Source organism: Scleropages formosus, chromosome 25 (genome assembly GCF_900964775.1).
Source record: "Scleropages formosus chromosome 25, fSclFor1.1, whole genome shotgun sequence".
In the NCBI taxonomy this organism is placed as follows: domain Eukaryota; kingdom Metazoa; phylum Chordata; class Actinopteri; order Osteoglossiformes; family Osteoglossidae; genus Scleropages; species Scleropages formosus.
Genome location: NC_041830.1, coordinates 6,176,703 through 6,190,025, shown reverse-complemented (window position 1 = coordinate 6,190,025; position 13,323 = coordinate 6,176,703). Strand labels below are relative to the sequence as shown.

The window sequence follows — 13,323 nt, the reverse complement described above, 5'->3', positions numbered from 1 at the left end:
TGGCTAAGCAAACAATCAGTAATAAATAGTACTAATTACAAACACACTCTTCCTATGGCCGTGTGCAAACATTTGTGAGTCGATATGCACGTGCAGAGGGCTGGTAGTGGACGATGGGGCTGTTACTATAGAATGGCTGAGTGCAGCGTTATGCCGCAGGATATTTTGATATAAATGGGTCTGATTTTGTAGTCCTGGGACAGAAACCAGCAAAAAGGACCCACTTGGTGATCCTGTTGAGATGCTGTTCAGGGAGAGCAGCAGGAGACCATGCATATTAATGTCATTAGGCGATAATACACATGGAGGCAGGTGTCTGCACTCATACACTCTGGGTATATCAAGACAAACTGTGTGTGTGTGTGTGTGTGTGTGTGTGTGTGTGTGTGTGTGTGTGTGGGCACCAGCGAACAAATACACATACACACAGTAGAGAAGGCAATGAAAAAAAATTCTGCAGCAGTCCAGAAGCTCACGCTGATATTTCTCAGGTTCTGCATTTGTGAGCCTGTGTAATTTTAGCTGCTCCTAGTGCTGATCTAGATGTTTTGATGAATGAAGGGAGATCAGGTGATAAATCATATTAAAAGTTAGCGCATCCCTGCGCGTAGCTCCAGAACCAGGACTCGGTGCGGTCCCTGCTGAAGCGGACGGAAACGGAGATCAGCGCCCGGATGACAGATGCCCTCCGCAAGCAGGAGGATCCCCTGCAGAGACAACGCCTCCTAGTGGAAGAGGAGAGACTGAAGTATCTCAATGAAGAGGAGCTCATCATCCAGCAGCTGCAGTATGTTGAGTCTTTTGTGTTTTCACTATTCACTTTACACTGTTTACACTATTCAGCACTTTGGAACTGATTGGTATACTGTTCTAAATGTAACATGACAACACCATTATAAGTTCATTTTGCTATGAAATGTCTTGTGCGTACAGTTATTTTTTCTCTCTATATTTCCATTTTCATTTATTCATTTAGCAGACGCTTTTCTCCAAAGCAACGTGCATCTCATAGAAAATACGATGCGTTCATTACATTAGGAGAAAGAGAGACATAGATTCAGACGTGTGATTCTTAAGTACTGTTATTTTGTTTTTTTTTCTGCCATATGAACCACTGTTGATCTCACGAGTAGCTGCATAAAACTTTATCCGCATATCAAAGATTCCTGATCACCTTCCTAGCAATTCTTTTTTTTTTTTTTTTGGAGATACATATAAACGTTTACGTTACATGACAGGAGTAGGTGTGTGAAGGTTTATCTGGGCATGATCTCAAACTTATAGTGCTTGAACATTTAGAGCTTACATGAATTTAAGAGATTATGAGCGAAGTGAATCCGGAAGAGGTGATCCCGGTGAAGAGGTAAAGAAGTGATATTTGGGGTAAATTAGGCTTTCGTGTAATTTTGTGACTTGTTTGTATAATGATAACGTACATGAGATTGCCTGTTTGAGATCACGGAAACATTTTCCATCCGAAGTTGTCTGAATGTATCGAGTGTAGCTGCATACCTGCTATTGGATGCAACAGTCTATGGTCACTGTTTGCGTGTGCTTTTGTAGTGACCTGGAGAAGTCTGTGGAAGAGATCCAAAAGGACTCATCAGTGAATCACAAACTGGTGACAATGCAGGAGCTGGAAGAGAAAGCTGGGGTGTTGAGGAAGCTGGGAGAGACCCTCACTGAACTCAAGAGTGAGTCTTGGGGACAGACTCTGAGATCCACAGACACGCTGAGACTTGTAGACATTCTTAATGGAGCAACAATGCATTTAAAAGTTGAAGCGGCTCACACTGAGCTTACGGTGAAATATGCCAGAGATATGCTGGATGAGAGTGTCTCGTGGTGGGTGTGCAGGGTTCAGAAAAAGACCAGGTGTGAGGTGGTGCCAGATTGTCTTATGGAGTTTTTTTTAACATCAACAGAAGCACAGACAGATAATGCAAACCGAGTCACAATTAATCAGAGAAATTCAGAAAATTTCTGCTTTACTATAGGCCACAGAGGCAGATTTAAGGTATATAGTAATTCATAGATATAGTGCTTCATTTATAGGAAAATTTGTAGGATTATGATGAAACAAGAAACCAAAATAGCACCGTGAAAATGGAGATGTGTCCATATGTGCACTTTATGGTGCTCCTCTTTCCCATTGCGTAGACCAGTTCCCGAGCCTGCAGAGTAAGATGCGTGTGGTGCTGAGAGTCGAGGTGGAGGCCGTTAAATTTCTCAAAGAGGAGCCGCAAAGGCTGGACGCCCTGCTGAAACGCTGCAAGAATGTCACCGACACGCTGACCATGCTGCGCAGGTACGGCACGTCGGTTAAACAGCAAGCGGAGCATGCATCCTTAATTCAAACATATCCCGTGAAGTTCCTGAAAGGCCGTCATGCTTCGTAGCGTATTGTAAGTTTTCCATTAATTACTTTCGTATAGTCATTATCGTGTGCATGTGTCCACGCAGGCAGGCGAATGAAGGAATATGGAAGACACCGGAGGATTTTGCCAGCCCGTCTCCCAAGCACGCCAGTGACTTCAGGAAGACAGCCGATTTTGACGTCCCCACGAGCCCCCCGCTTAACCTCAATGGTCTAGGGAGCAACAGTCTTTCAAACTGGGTGCCACACTCTGGCTCTGTCGCCACCCACAATAACCCCATTGGCTCTCATCATGACCCTCATACATCTGCATCCCTCAAGAATCGGGCCCTGGAGGAACTGTCGGGCCGCCGGGGGGCAGACAAATCGGTCTCCGTGGAGGTCAGACTGGTACTGGTCACCTACTTAGCACATTTTACTTATTTTGTGTGTGTTTCTGTGCCGCTGTCTGTGGGTCTCATATTTCTGGTAAAGACCTTGATAACATCTTCACTGGCAGTACTTAATATTCATCACTTTTACATGACATTTTCTTCTATTCATCTAGAGAACGCTTTTCCCAAGTCACATACAGCTTAGAGTACACAAAAGTTCATTGCACTACTAGACGGAGAGGTAGATGCAGACACGTGGCTGTCAAAGTAGTCAGTCCGGTTTTTGCAGTCGTACATGACATAAATTGTTGCGTATAGAATTGAAAAAGAATAGGTTTTTTTTTTAAAAACGGATAACATAGGGTAGTGTTTTCGAAGGTGTGTTTTTGCAAACCTCTTGAATATTGAGAGAGACTCAGCAGTTCTGAGGAACGGAGGGAGCTCGTTATACCACCAACCCACAGAATGCTAGCAAAAATTACCTACTGAGGAGTGTAAAAAAGACTTTGGCAACAACTTCATAAACTATTCTTGATTTATGAATGTTTATACAACAGTTATGAAGGCGTAAACGACTGTTTATATAAGTGTTACTAACATCTTACATTAGACTGCAACATAATTACCTTCAGTTATTTTTTTGCTCCTTATTCTTATTTTTCACTTGTGTTATGTGTAGAATTTTTTTTGCGTCTGTTTAAACGTGTGTTGTAGTCTTGCACTTCTGTTTATGAGCGCTTTGGGTTGCATTGCCAGTAAGGTGAAGCACAAAATATCTCGAGAAAAACAAGTTGCTAAATATGGCTTTAAGTGGAATAATATGCAGTAGTCAACACATGGACTTGTAACCTGATGATTGTCAGGTCAAGTCCCGAGGAGGGCATTGCCTGTATATATTTGACAAAGGTACATAATCTCCTTTTCCTTTATGAAAATATTAAGGTACCTAAATTATATACAATATAAGTTTACTTTTGCAAGAAAGCTTAAATTATACAACAAAGCACATTTACATTTATTCATTTTGCTGATTCCTTTCTCCAAAGTGACACAGTGTTAATACCTACAATTATTTACCCATTTGTACATCTGGGCATTTTTTCTTCTGGACTAATTTTTCGGGTAATTTCTGCTGAAGGGTACTACAGCCAGATGTGAGATGCAAACTTCTGGGTCCTAAGGCAGCAGCGCTAACCACTACGCTACCAGCTGTCCCTTTATAGTACAGCTGAGTTCCTTTAAAAGTAACAGCAAGGGTTTTTAGAGTGGAACTCACTACATGGGTGCCTCTCAATCTGTGCTTGGCAGGCTGCGGAGCGTGACTGGGAGGAGAAGAGAGCCAGCCTGACCCAGTACAGTGCCCAGGACATCAACCGCCTGTTGGAAGAGACCCAGGCCGAGCTCATGAAAGCTATCCCTGACTTAGACTTTGCGGCGAAGCAGATCAACAAACCCTCAGCACCACCCGCTTCCCAGAGTGTCTCCGCAACACCAGAGCACCGGCCCAGTAAACCCCAGCATGCTCCTCAGAAGCTCTCCAGCAAGGAGGCCAGCCCATGTCGTGGATCTGGTAAGCCAGCTGAGCTTGACATTACTGCAAGTATGCGGTCTGGTACTCGCAAACAAGGCAGACACAGAGACAGCAGAATGTGAAAGACAGAGTGAATAATAGTTATGCAACAGCAGCAATCACAAAAAATAAAAAAAAAAAACAGGGTGCATAGCGGCACATCGAGAAGTGCTGCTGTCTCACAGCTCCTGGGTGGGGCAAGGGGTTGTGGGTTCGATCCACACTCTGTGTGGAGTTTGCATGTTCTCCCCGTGTCTGCGTGGGTTTCCCCTGGGTGCTCTGGTTTCCTCCTACACTCCGAAGACATGCTGTTTAGGTTGACCCATAGTGTGTGAGTGACAGAGAGAGTGTGTTCCACTGATGTATGGATGAGTGACCCAGTGTATGTAGTGTATCTAGCAGTGTGAATCACCTTGGTGAATAAGGTGTGTGGGCTCATAAAACGACATAGAGTTCGCTGGAAGTAACTTTGGAGAAAAACTAAATTAATAAATGTAAAATGTTCACCCTGATAGAATCATCATGGTGTTCGGCTGTTGTAATGTGGGTAACTTGTATTACACTGATTAAACTTAATGCCAAAAAGGGTTCTTTTCCAACACGTGGTTGATTCCCCTTAGACGAACTGACGGTACCACGGTATCGCACAGAGAAGCCCTCAAAGTCGCCTCCGCCTCCGCCGCCTCGCCGAAGCTTCCCGTCATCCCATGGACTCACCACAAACCGCACTGGAGAGGTCATTGTCACCAGTAAAACTCTTAAGGTGAGGAGTGTGGCGAAGAACTGTGTTTTTTCGGGGCCTCTCCAATTGCACGCGAGTTAATTGTGATTTGCTCTTTTCCGAGCCTCCCTGTCATGCTACGCTATCCACCTGTAGCCAGGAGGCCTGGGGAATACTAGTTGGGCGGTTTTTCTGTGGTTGGGTGTGTGGTCTGCGGTTTTCTTCCCTTCGTTGCTCAAGCACTGTGGGTGGAATCGGACAAATAGTGCTTCAGTGTGTTACATCACCCAATGATGCCTGCAGCCTTCACACTTAGTGTGGGTGATGCGCTTTGAACGTGAGATAAGAAATGTGTAATTGGCCACGGCTAAAATGAGGAAAAAGGGGCAAACGCACTTATATAAAGAGCTGTGCTTATGAGCACCACAGCAGGGCCTCTTCTGTCGTGTAGATCTGCAACTGCTTGATCAGCCCAGCTTCTTAAACTTAAAGAATATATTTAAATACTGTGAAATGCTATTTCTGTTAACAGCAGTGTCACAGTGGGTAGTGCTGGTCCCTTACAAGTCCCTGGTCCTGTGGGATGGAAGTGGGTTCAAATCCCTTTCAGTCTTTGTGGAGTTTGCTTGTTCCGCTCTGTGTTCACGTGGGTTTCTTCCGAGTGTTTGTCTCAAACATCTTGCTTTTCAGGTGAGTTTGGGGGGGGGGTCCAGAATCGCACCGCCCTTTAATAGGTGATGTTTTGGTGGCACCTGCTGCGAACCACGTCGGGGTTTGTTGTGTATCTGCCGTATTCCAACCTCCCTTACTTCCTGTCCCTCCTGCACAGAAGGCCGAGTCAGACGAGGCAGAGGTGCAGAAACCCCTTGTCAAACTGAGGCGGGTTGCCTCAGAGGCACCGAGGCCTGCGTCCACCCCCCCTATAATTGCTGCTTCGGGAGTGAAGGATGAAAATGATGAAGAAAAGATAATTGCTGAGCTGGAGGTAGGAGTGGATTCGTGGCAGTCCCGGCATTGTTCATATTTTCTTATAAATCACTAGCAGTAACTGCACATCAGACGCAAATATAGTTGGCCCTTGAAACCCTTGAACAGCACAGGTTTGATTTATACACTTTTTTTTCAATAAATATATTGGAAAATTTTTTGGAGATTTGCAACAATTTGAAAAAACTCGCAGATGAAGCACGTAGCCTAGAAATATCAAAAAAATTAAGAAAAAGTTAGGTATGTCATGACTGCATAAAATATATGTAGATACTAGTCTATTTTATCGTTTACTACCATAAAATATACACAAATCTATTATAAGAGTTAAAATTTATCAAAACTTACGCACACACTTGCAGACCATACATGATGCCATTCGCAGTCGAGAGAAATTTAAACAAAAGATGCATTAAGTCATAACTGCATAAAATTAAGTGTAGTACATACTGTACTGTACGGCTGTAATAATTTGTTTTATCATTTACTACCATAAATTACACACATTTCTTAAGAAAAAATAACAGAAGTAAAGATTTTCTGAAGCAACCGTATTGATTACATTAAGCTCCCATAAAGCAATCATATTGCTGCTTCTTCGTTATCAATGCATGAATCGTTATACCGCTAAATAAATATGAATTTCTTTTTCTCGTTATGTTTTCATTTTCATTTCTGATGTTTAGTGTTAGTCATACGTATAACATCTACAGTGTTTTGTACCATGTAAGACAATATTGATGTAGGTACTGACAGACAGGCGGACAATTCATCTTGTAAACAGATGACGTAAACTTGCTGCATCGATAAATACAGTACAGTGCTGTCAATGTATTTTCTCTTCTTTCTGATTTTCTTAACATTTTCTTTTCTTTAGCTTGCTTATTGTAAAATACAGTATATAATACATATAACATACAAAATATGTGTTAATCGACTGTCTATGTTATCGGTATGGCTTCCGGTCAACAGTAGGCTATCGGTAGTGAATTTTTTGGGCCTTCAAAAGTTATATGCAGATTTTCAACTGCGCGGGGGATCGGCGCTTCTAACCGCCACGTTGTTTAAGAGTCAACTTTATATGAAGTATTTGAATGTACACTTATATACTGTAAGTGCGGCTGCAACCCATTGGAACTCTTAAACCAGGCCTCCCTGAAAATCCATTAGTCATACTCCACCAGAATTGACTCACACCGTATGGGCTTTGTCCCCCCATGTGTTTTTCCTTTCTTATCTCTTCCTAAGGTCAGGCAAGGCAGCACTATGAATAGCGAAGCACACTTTTAGCCTTGGAACATCCCCTAGACGCATGGCACGATTGTACAGTGCTCACAACTCAACCTGTTGTATTCAAACGGCATCAGTAGATGTACGTCCAAAAATGATCGAATTCTAAAGGGCAATGCTAAATTCGAGTGGAGAATAATTACTGAAATAATTATGGATCAGGCAAGGTCAGAGGTGTGATGCAATGATTACCATTTGGATTTGGAACCTGCAAACTTTTGGTCACAAGTCAAGGTTTTCAGCTTCAAAATCTTCTGATTATAACAATGTTTTGCTTTCCTCCCACGTTTTGTCATGTCTTATACTCCATGCTTTGTTAGTGGATCTGAAGATTCATTTGTGAAGAGCCTTTTGTGATGCGGCTCACTATGTCCCCCCTCCCCCCAACGTCCGCTAGGTTTTTCAGAGAACCCCAATCAAAGTCAAAGTATCCCCTCCCCACTCCCTGCCCAACACCTTGCGCAGGACCCGTGTCCCTCCTTCCAGCCTGGACCTGAGTTCCTCAGTTGATCTGAGAAGGAAGGTAAACTCACAGCTATAAGGCCGCCCATTCTACAGTACCTCCCCTAATGCTTCGCCTTCCTTCTTCTATTCGCACATTAACTTGTCCATGGCTGACTTCAACTAACCGTCAATCGGACCACAGGGGGACCTGACTTCGCGCGACAGCAGATTTACAACGCCCTCGCTCTGGCATGTGCACGCGTGTTTTGAAGTGGTGTATTTTTGCTGTCAGCTCAATTTTAGTGTGAGTATGAAGAAGTAAATCAAAATGGAAGTTAGCTGCAAATTCCCCATTCCTATAATTGTTAACAGCAGTCTTGATTAAAAAAAAAAGTGTCAGATGAAAGCACAACCTTACTAGAAACACAGCAGTAGTCAGATAGTCAGAGAACCTCTCTGGTCCATAAATTTTCTCTGTCAAGTTTTTCTGACCCCTTCACAACATAACATCACTTAACTGGCTGAACATTAGAATATACCAGTCTAACATTTCTAATGACACAGCAGGTTTGTGCCCTTTGCAATGCCTAAGTCACTGGAACCGTTTCACTAACCGGTCTACTACTTACCTTTGTCAGAAAGCAGTACTGAAGGGGTTAAGTCATTTAAATTTCATAGGACAGGAGTGTCTGATTTAAGCATGGAGTGTGTGTGTGTGTGTGTGTGTGTGTGTGTGTGTGAGTTTTGCTGAAGATTTTAAAACTTAAGATTGTGCTCATGGTTGAGACTCATTTCTCCAGTCACTCTCTCCCTGGTTGTTGAACTTGAATTTTTGCAATTGGAAGTATGAGGTTTTCTTGGGAACCGGAAGGTTTGGCTTCTTGGGAAAGCTGTTGTCCCTTTGACTTGTGAAGTGCGCTGCGTGCCCCTGTGTGGGCTGCTGTGGCACGGTGCACCAGTATGAGCGAGGAATCTGCGTGCGACATGCCTTTCTGTCTGTCAGCTGTCTGTAGCGTCAATGGACTGCTCCGGCCTACAATGGGAGATGGGCCGCCTTTATCAGCGGCCCACCAGCACATCTGCACCAGCCTTGGAGGTACTAGCATTGTGTGTTTCAGAGTGTGCAGTGTGATTGTCATGTCTTTGCTCTTCAGTTTAACTGAAGGACTTTGATTTTGGAATGGCTACAATTTCCCTGTGTTTACAACATTAATCTTGTTTCATAGGAGATGGATGCAGCACCCTGCAGTTCTTCTTCCAACCAGATTCCCCAGATTTTGTTTTCCGAATGGTCCCCTGTCCCACCTCGTTTTTCTGAGAGATCAGTCAGTACACAGGAGCAAGACAGACACAAAGTGTGTCAAGTAGAGCTGGAGAAAATGGCAGGAGGGATCAGGGGAAGCATAGCCAGCCCTTACCAGGTGTCCACTCTGCCAATAGGCAGGATTGCAAATAGAGATCAGACCCAAAGCCTAACACAGAGCAGGGAGTCAGTTGTTGTCACCCAGTCCTCTGAAGAGGTGCCTCAACGTCGAACAAAACCCCAGCCCTGGGAGCTGAGGATCCAGGAGTCTTTCGAGGAGACTGAGGTGGAGGAGTCCATAGAAGACCTGGCCTTGTTACTTACACAGCAGGAGTTAAGAGTGCTCTCTGAGACGGAAGCACAGGCTTTTACTGAGCAGCATGGGCAAAGGTTACAGACGTTGACCTTGCCACTCCAGTCACAAACCATCTCTGAGGTCAATTCACGTGAAAAAGTTGTTTGTAGACCTCAGTTAAGCAGTACACCTTTAGTCCTGTTCTTCAGAGAACGCATGCAAGTCAAGGAGGCCTACAGGCACTTAGAAACGCTGCTTGAAGAAGATGATTCCACTCTCGGAAATATTAGGGCTGGTGGTGAGGCTGGCCCCTTGACTGTTCCAGGAAAGCCAATGCCCAAACCCAGGTTGGTGAGAACAATGGATACCAACAAGGGAGATGCTCTGCCCAGGATCAGAATCCCCAGGGATCAGCTGTTTGCACTGAAGGCAGCTTTGAACTTCGGCATTCAGACTGGAGAGAGAACCTTGAAGCTCTGCTTTAATCCTGAAAAGGACCCATGTAGGTCACCTAGCGAAACAGATGGCGCAAGGCATAAGACCAATACTGGAGTCTGCAAATCGAAATCAGTTGGGTTGGTTAGTCTGCAGCAGTACTCATTATCAGGGAATCAACCAAGAGAGGACCAAGTGCGGGAGCTGCGCTCCACTACCTACCGGGGGCTGAACAGCCTAGAGGAAACCATCCGTGAGCTGGAGAGTGCTATACAGGAGATCAGCAGCCAACCATCCATGGGTCACCTCTTGAGAAAGCTTACTGTGCCAACAGAGGACACAAAGGAGCCAGGAAAACTAAAGATGCACACCGGACATGTAGAACAGTCTGCTGGGATTGATGATTCGGATTGCCTCATTGTTAGAAAGAAGCCTCCTGTTCCACCCAAGCCTTTCGATATCCCACCACAGATGACCAAGGTCCTGTTTTTGTCATTGCAGTGGCCTGTGATTGGCACTATATTTCTCACCTGAGGCCATTCATTCTCTCTGATAATAATTTTCATATCTTCAGCATCTTTTTTCCTGACTGAAAAATGAAGATAAGAAGCATTTTTCATATCTTCCCGTGTTATTATGCCAACTTGACGATCAATTTGCTGTAACCATATTTCAGTTTTGCCCAGTAGAATGGGTAGATTCATGGGTGATTTTCTAGCAATTGAAATTCTTAGCTCTGTGTTAATGGGGAGATAGTGTGTTTGCTTGGTGCTGCTACCCCCTCATATGAGTGCAGTTTTCTGCATGACTGTTTTTGGGAACCTCATATGGATTGTCTCATCTCAGTGAACTCTTTCCCTTTAATGTCAGCACTGTTGTCTCTTCATCAATAAACTCCCTTTCCTCTCTGATCTTTTGCTCAGCGGTTGGTGTCTCAGTGGTGTTTCCATGAAATACAATGACATTTTTTCAAATTCTTGCCCTTCTTTCCGATTCCTTTATAGTTTATTCATTTAGTAGCGCTTTTGAATGTCTATCAATACAACCTTAAAGAAATTTATGGCTCTTAGATGTACACCCTCCTCGCTATAACTCTCTTGCCTGATAAATATTTAATGTAAACAGGGCTCAGCATTTGTATCTCTTTATTGTAGTTAAAGGTTTCAGAAGATATACGTCTGCTTGGTGGACAACTGTAACATACATATTGACAATAATACCTGTTATTTGCCTGCTGCCAGACCCCCTGTATGTTGAAAAGCACAATCAAAGCCATCATTTGCCATCATTCTATAAGCACTGATTCTGTTTCTCATCTGAAGAAACATTTTTTTGGTGAGATTCAAAGTGAGTCCAAAACTCCAAGAGAACTGAAGATGGCATAAATGACAAAATTGACACGTTACCCGTTGAATTCATTATACGCTGAGGGAAGTATAGTTGTGGATATCAGATAAAAGTACACACATTTGTTATGCTTTATAGAGGAGTAAAAAAATCCAGATTTATGCATCCACGTGGTAGAGTTTATCAGGTGTTTGCCTAGTACCTGCAGGCATTGTTCATATTTTGGTTACACCTTTTATTTATTTCAGACACTTGAAATTGTTTAATTATGGCTTTTTATCTTCAGATTGTTTGCTCTAGTTGCGTAGAACATTAAAAGACTGATCAGTTGTTCTAAAGATTGTAAAACACAATGATCCAGGAAAAAAAATGGGTATCTGGGATATATCTAAACTGTGAGGAAAAACCTCATAAAGAGTAAAACTTATCGAGAGGAACAGCAGAGAAAGCATGAAAAGAAAATTGTAAAACCTTTATCAAAAAATAAACTTTTAATTTTTCTAGTTATTTATTTTTTTTAGCAATGTTCCCATTCTGGTGATGGCTTTTTTTGCAGTAAAGGACTTCTAAAGAGCCTTAATTTCTCTGTATCAAGGTACTTTGACTCAGTAAAAATTCTATGAAAACCCTTCTCCTCATACCCTCTCATACTCACTCAAAAAATAACCCTTTTGGAGTCATAATCAGAATACCCATCTTTAACTTTGAACTGTCAACTTTCACTCTCCATTACTGAATACCGAAACAATTGTAAGTGTACCCAAAGGTAGCGCGTCTTTCCTCTTGTTTTTCCACTGTTCGCTTCAAATGGCAACACTGCTTGACAAACCTGTATTTGTAAAATCGACATAAAGTCATTTTTGGACTGTGGTACTGTGTAGTTTTGATCATGCTGGTACTTTTTTATCTCTAGAGAAAATGGCCTCTATGAGAGCGTCAGATTTTGTGATGGATGACGAGTGCGAGTATGTGGAAGTTTGTCCAGAGACTTACCCTGCCCCCACCACCTGGTCCCCTTCTCCTGTCCCTACCCTGCCCTGACCTGTTCCATACAGACCGGCATCATTTCCTCCAGCAGCAGCAAGGCACCCCACTGCTCAGCCACTTCGCGCCTCAAGCACCTGCAGCAAAGCAGTCCAGAGAAGAACAAGCCAGCTAAGCAGCGTGATGATTTTCTCAAGGTCCAGGGCCAGCCGCAGGTATTTCACTTCTAATGGCCCACCACCCTCCCCACAGCTTCTGTCCTGAGCAGTGATAGTGTCGCTGATGTTTACCTGTTGTGACCCCTAACAACTGATCCGGCCCTGTACCCCTTGGTGCCAGCCCGCTGATGTCAGACTGCTGGAGAACACGGTTACGTTTCACTGGAGAGCTGCCGCAGGGATGAGCAGGGTGTCAGTATAAAGAGGCTGCTGATGCTCACTAGGCTCCGTAGCTGTCCGGCAAAAGCACCCTGTACTAACCAGTGACACACACATTTTGTGCAAGGATCTTCCAAAAGCAACGGGAGCCAAAATCACCTCTGTGGGGCAGTCTCAGTGTATTCATGGAGGGTGTGCATTGTGGGAAGTGGGCTGACTGATTAACACTGGGGCTTCATTGTCATGCCAAGTAAGCTGAATGCTGCCAAGTGTGGGGCCCTGGACTTCTTGAGGGGCCCGCAACCCAGTCCCTTCCAGGCCCTTCACCACAGGGGCGCTACAAGCTGCGTTGCAACGTTACCTCGGATTTTTCAGAGGACTCACCTCATTCCAGGCACCAAATTAGCGATAATCTTCTCCTGTGGAAATGTAACTGCAAATGTAACTGTAACTTCATTGCAAAAAAAGAAAAGAGTGCTTTAAACTATCAGTGTTTGACCGCCACTGTGGGCCCTAGCAGCCACAGGCCCTGCAGTCCCCAGCCTGTTACCACCAGTGGTTTCGTTCTGTGGGGTTAAAGAGCCACACTGCGGGCCAGAGAAGTTGTGTAACATCGCACAGGGTGCTCTGCCCTCTGTTCTCAGCCTCCCCTCAAGAAAGGGAGGAGGATGAAGTGTAAGAAACGGAGAATAACAGGGAAAAGCACAGACAGGAGCTGAGGGTGGTGGTGGTGGTGGTGCACAGAAAGACTAAAAGAGCAATTGAGAGCAAATGAGAGAATGTAAGAGAGGTGGAATGGGGGAGACATAAGAGGAATTA

General features: G+C 44.0%; 1 protein-coding gene across 14 annotated transcripts in view; it reads left to right on the top strand.

Moving 5' to 3' along the window:
* The window catches only part of LOC108928242 (SRC kinase signaling inhibitor 1-like), a 151,979-nt gene that overhangs the window by 124,660 nt on the left and 13,996 nt on the right, over positions 1-13,323 (top strand). For 7 of the 14 annotated variants that reach the window (XM_029249218.1, XM_029249215.1, XM_029249212.1 and 4 more), the window contains 10 exons: positions 612-787; positions 1,564-1,694; positions 2,161-2,308; positions 2,464-2,767; positions 4,060-4,321; positions 4,942-5,084; positions 5,872-6,027; positions 7,717-7,842; positions 8,767-8,859; positions 8,990-10,689. In XM_029249218.1, the coding sequence (XP_029105051.1) occupies positions 612-787; positions 1,564-1,694; positions 2,161-2,308; positions 2,464-2,767; positions 4,060-4,321; positions 4,942-5,084; positions 5,872-6,027; positions 7,717-7,842; positions 8,767-8,859; positions 8,990-10,330 (2,880 nt within the window). In that variant the 3' untranslated portion in view covers positions 10,331-10,689. Of the gene's footprint in view, positions 1-611; positions 788-1,563; positions 1,695-2,160; positions 2,309-2,463; positions 2,768-4,059; positions 4,322-4,941; positions 5,085-5,871; positions 6,028-7,716; positions 7,843-8,766; positions 8,860-8,989; positions 10,690-12,198; positions 12,343-13,323 lie in introns of those variants that run through there. The other 7 variants (XM_018742102.2, XM_029249214.1, XM_029249223.1 and 4 more) reach the window with 4 other exon arrangements.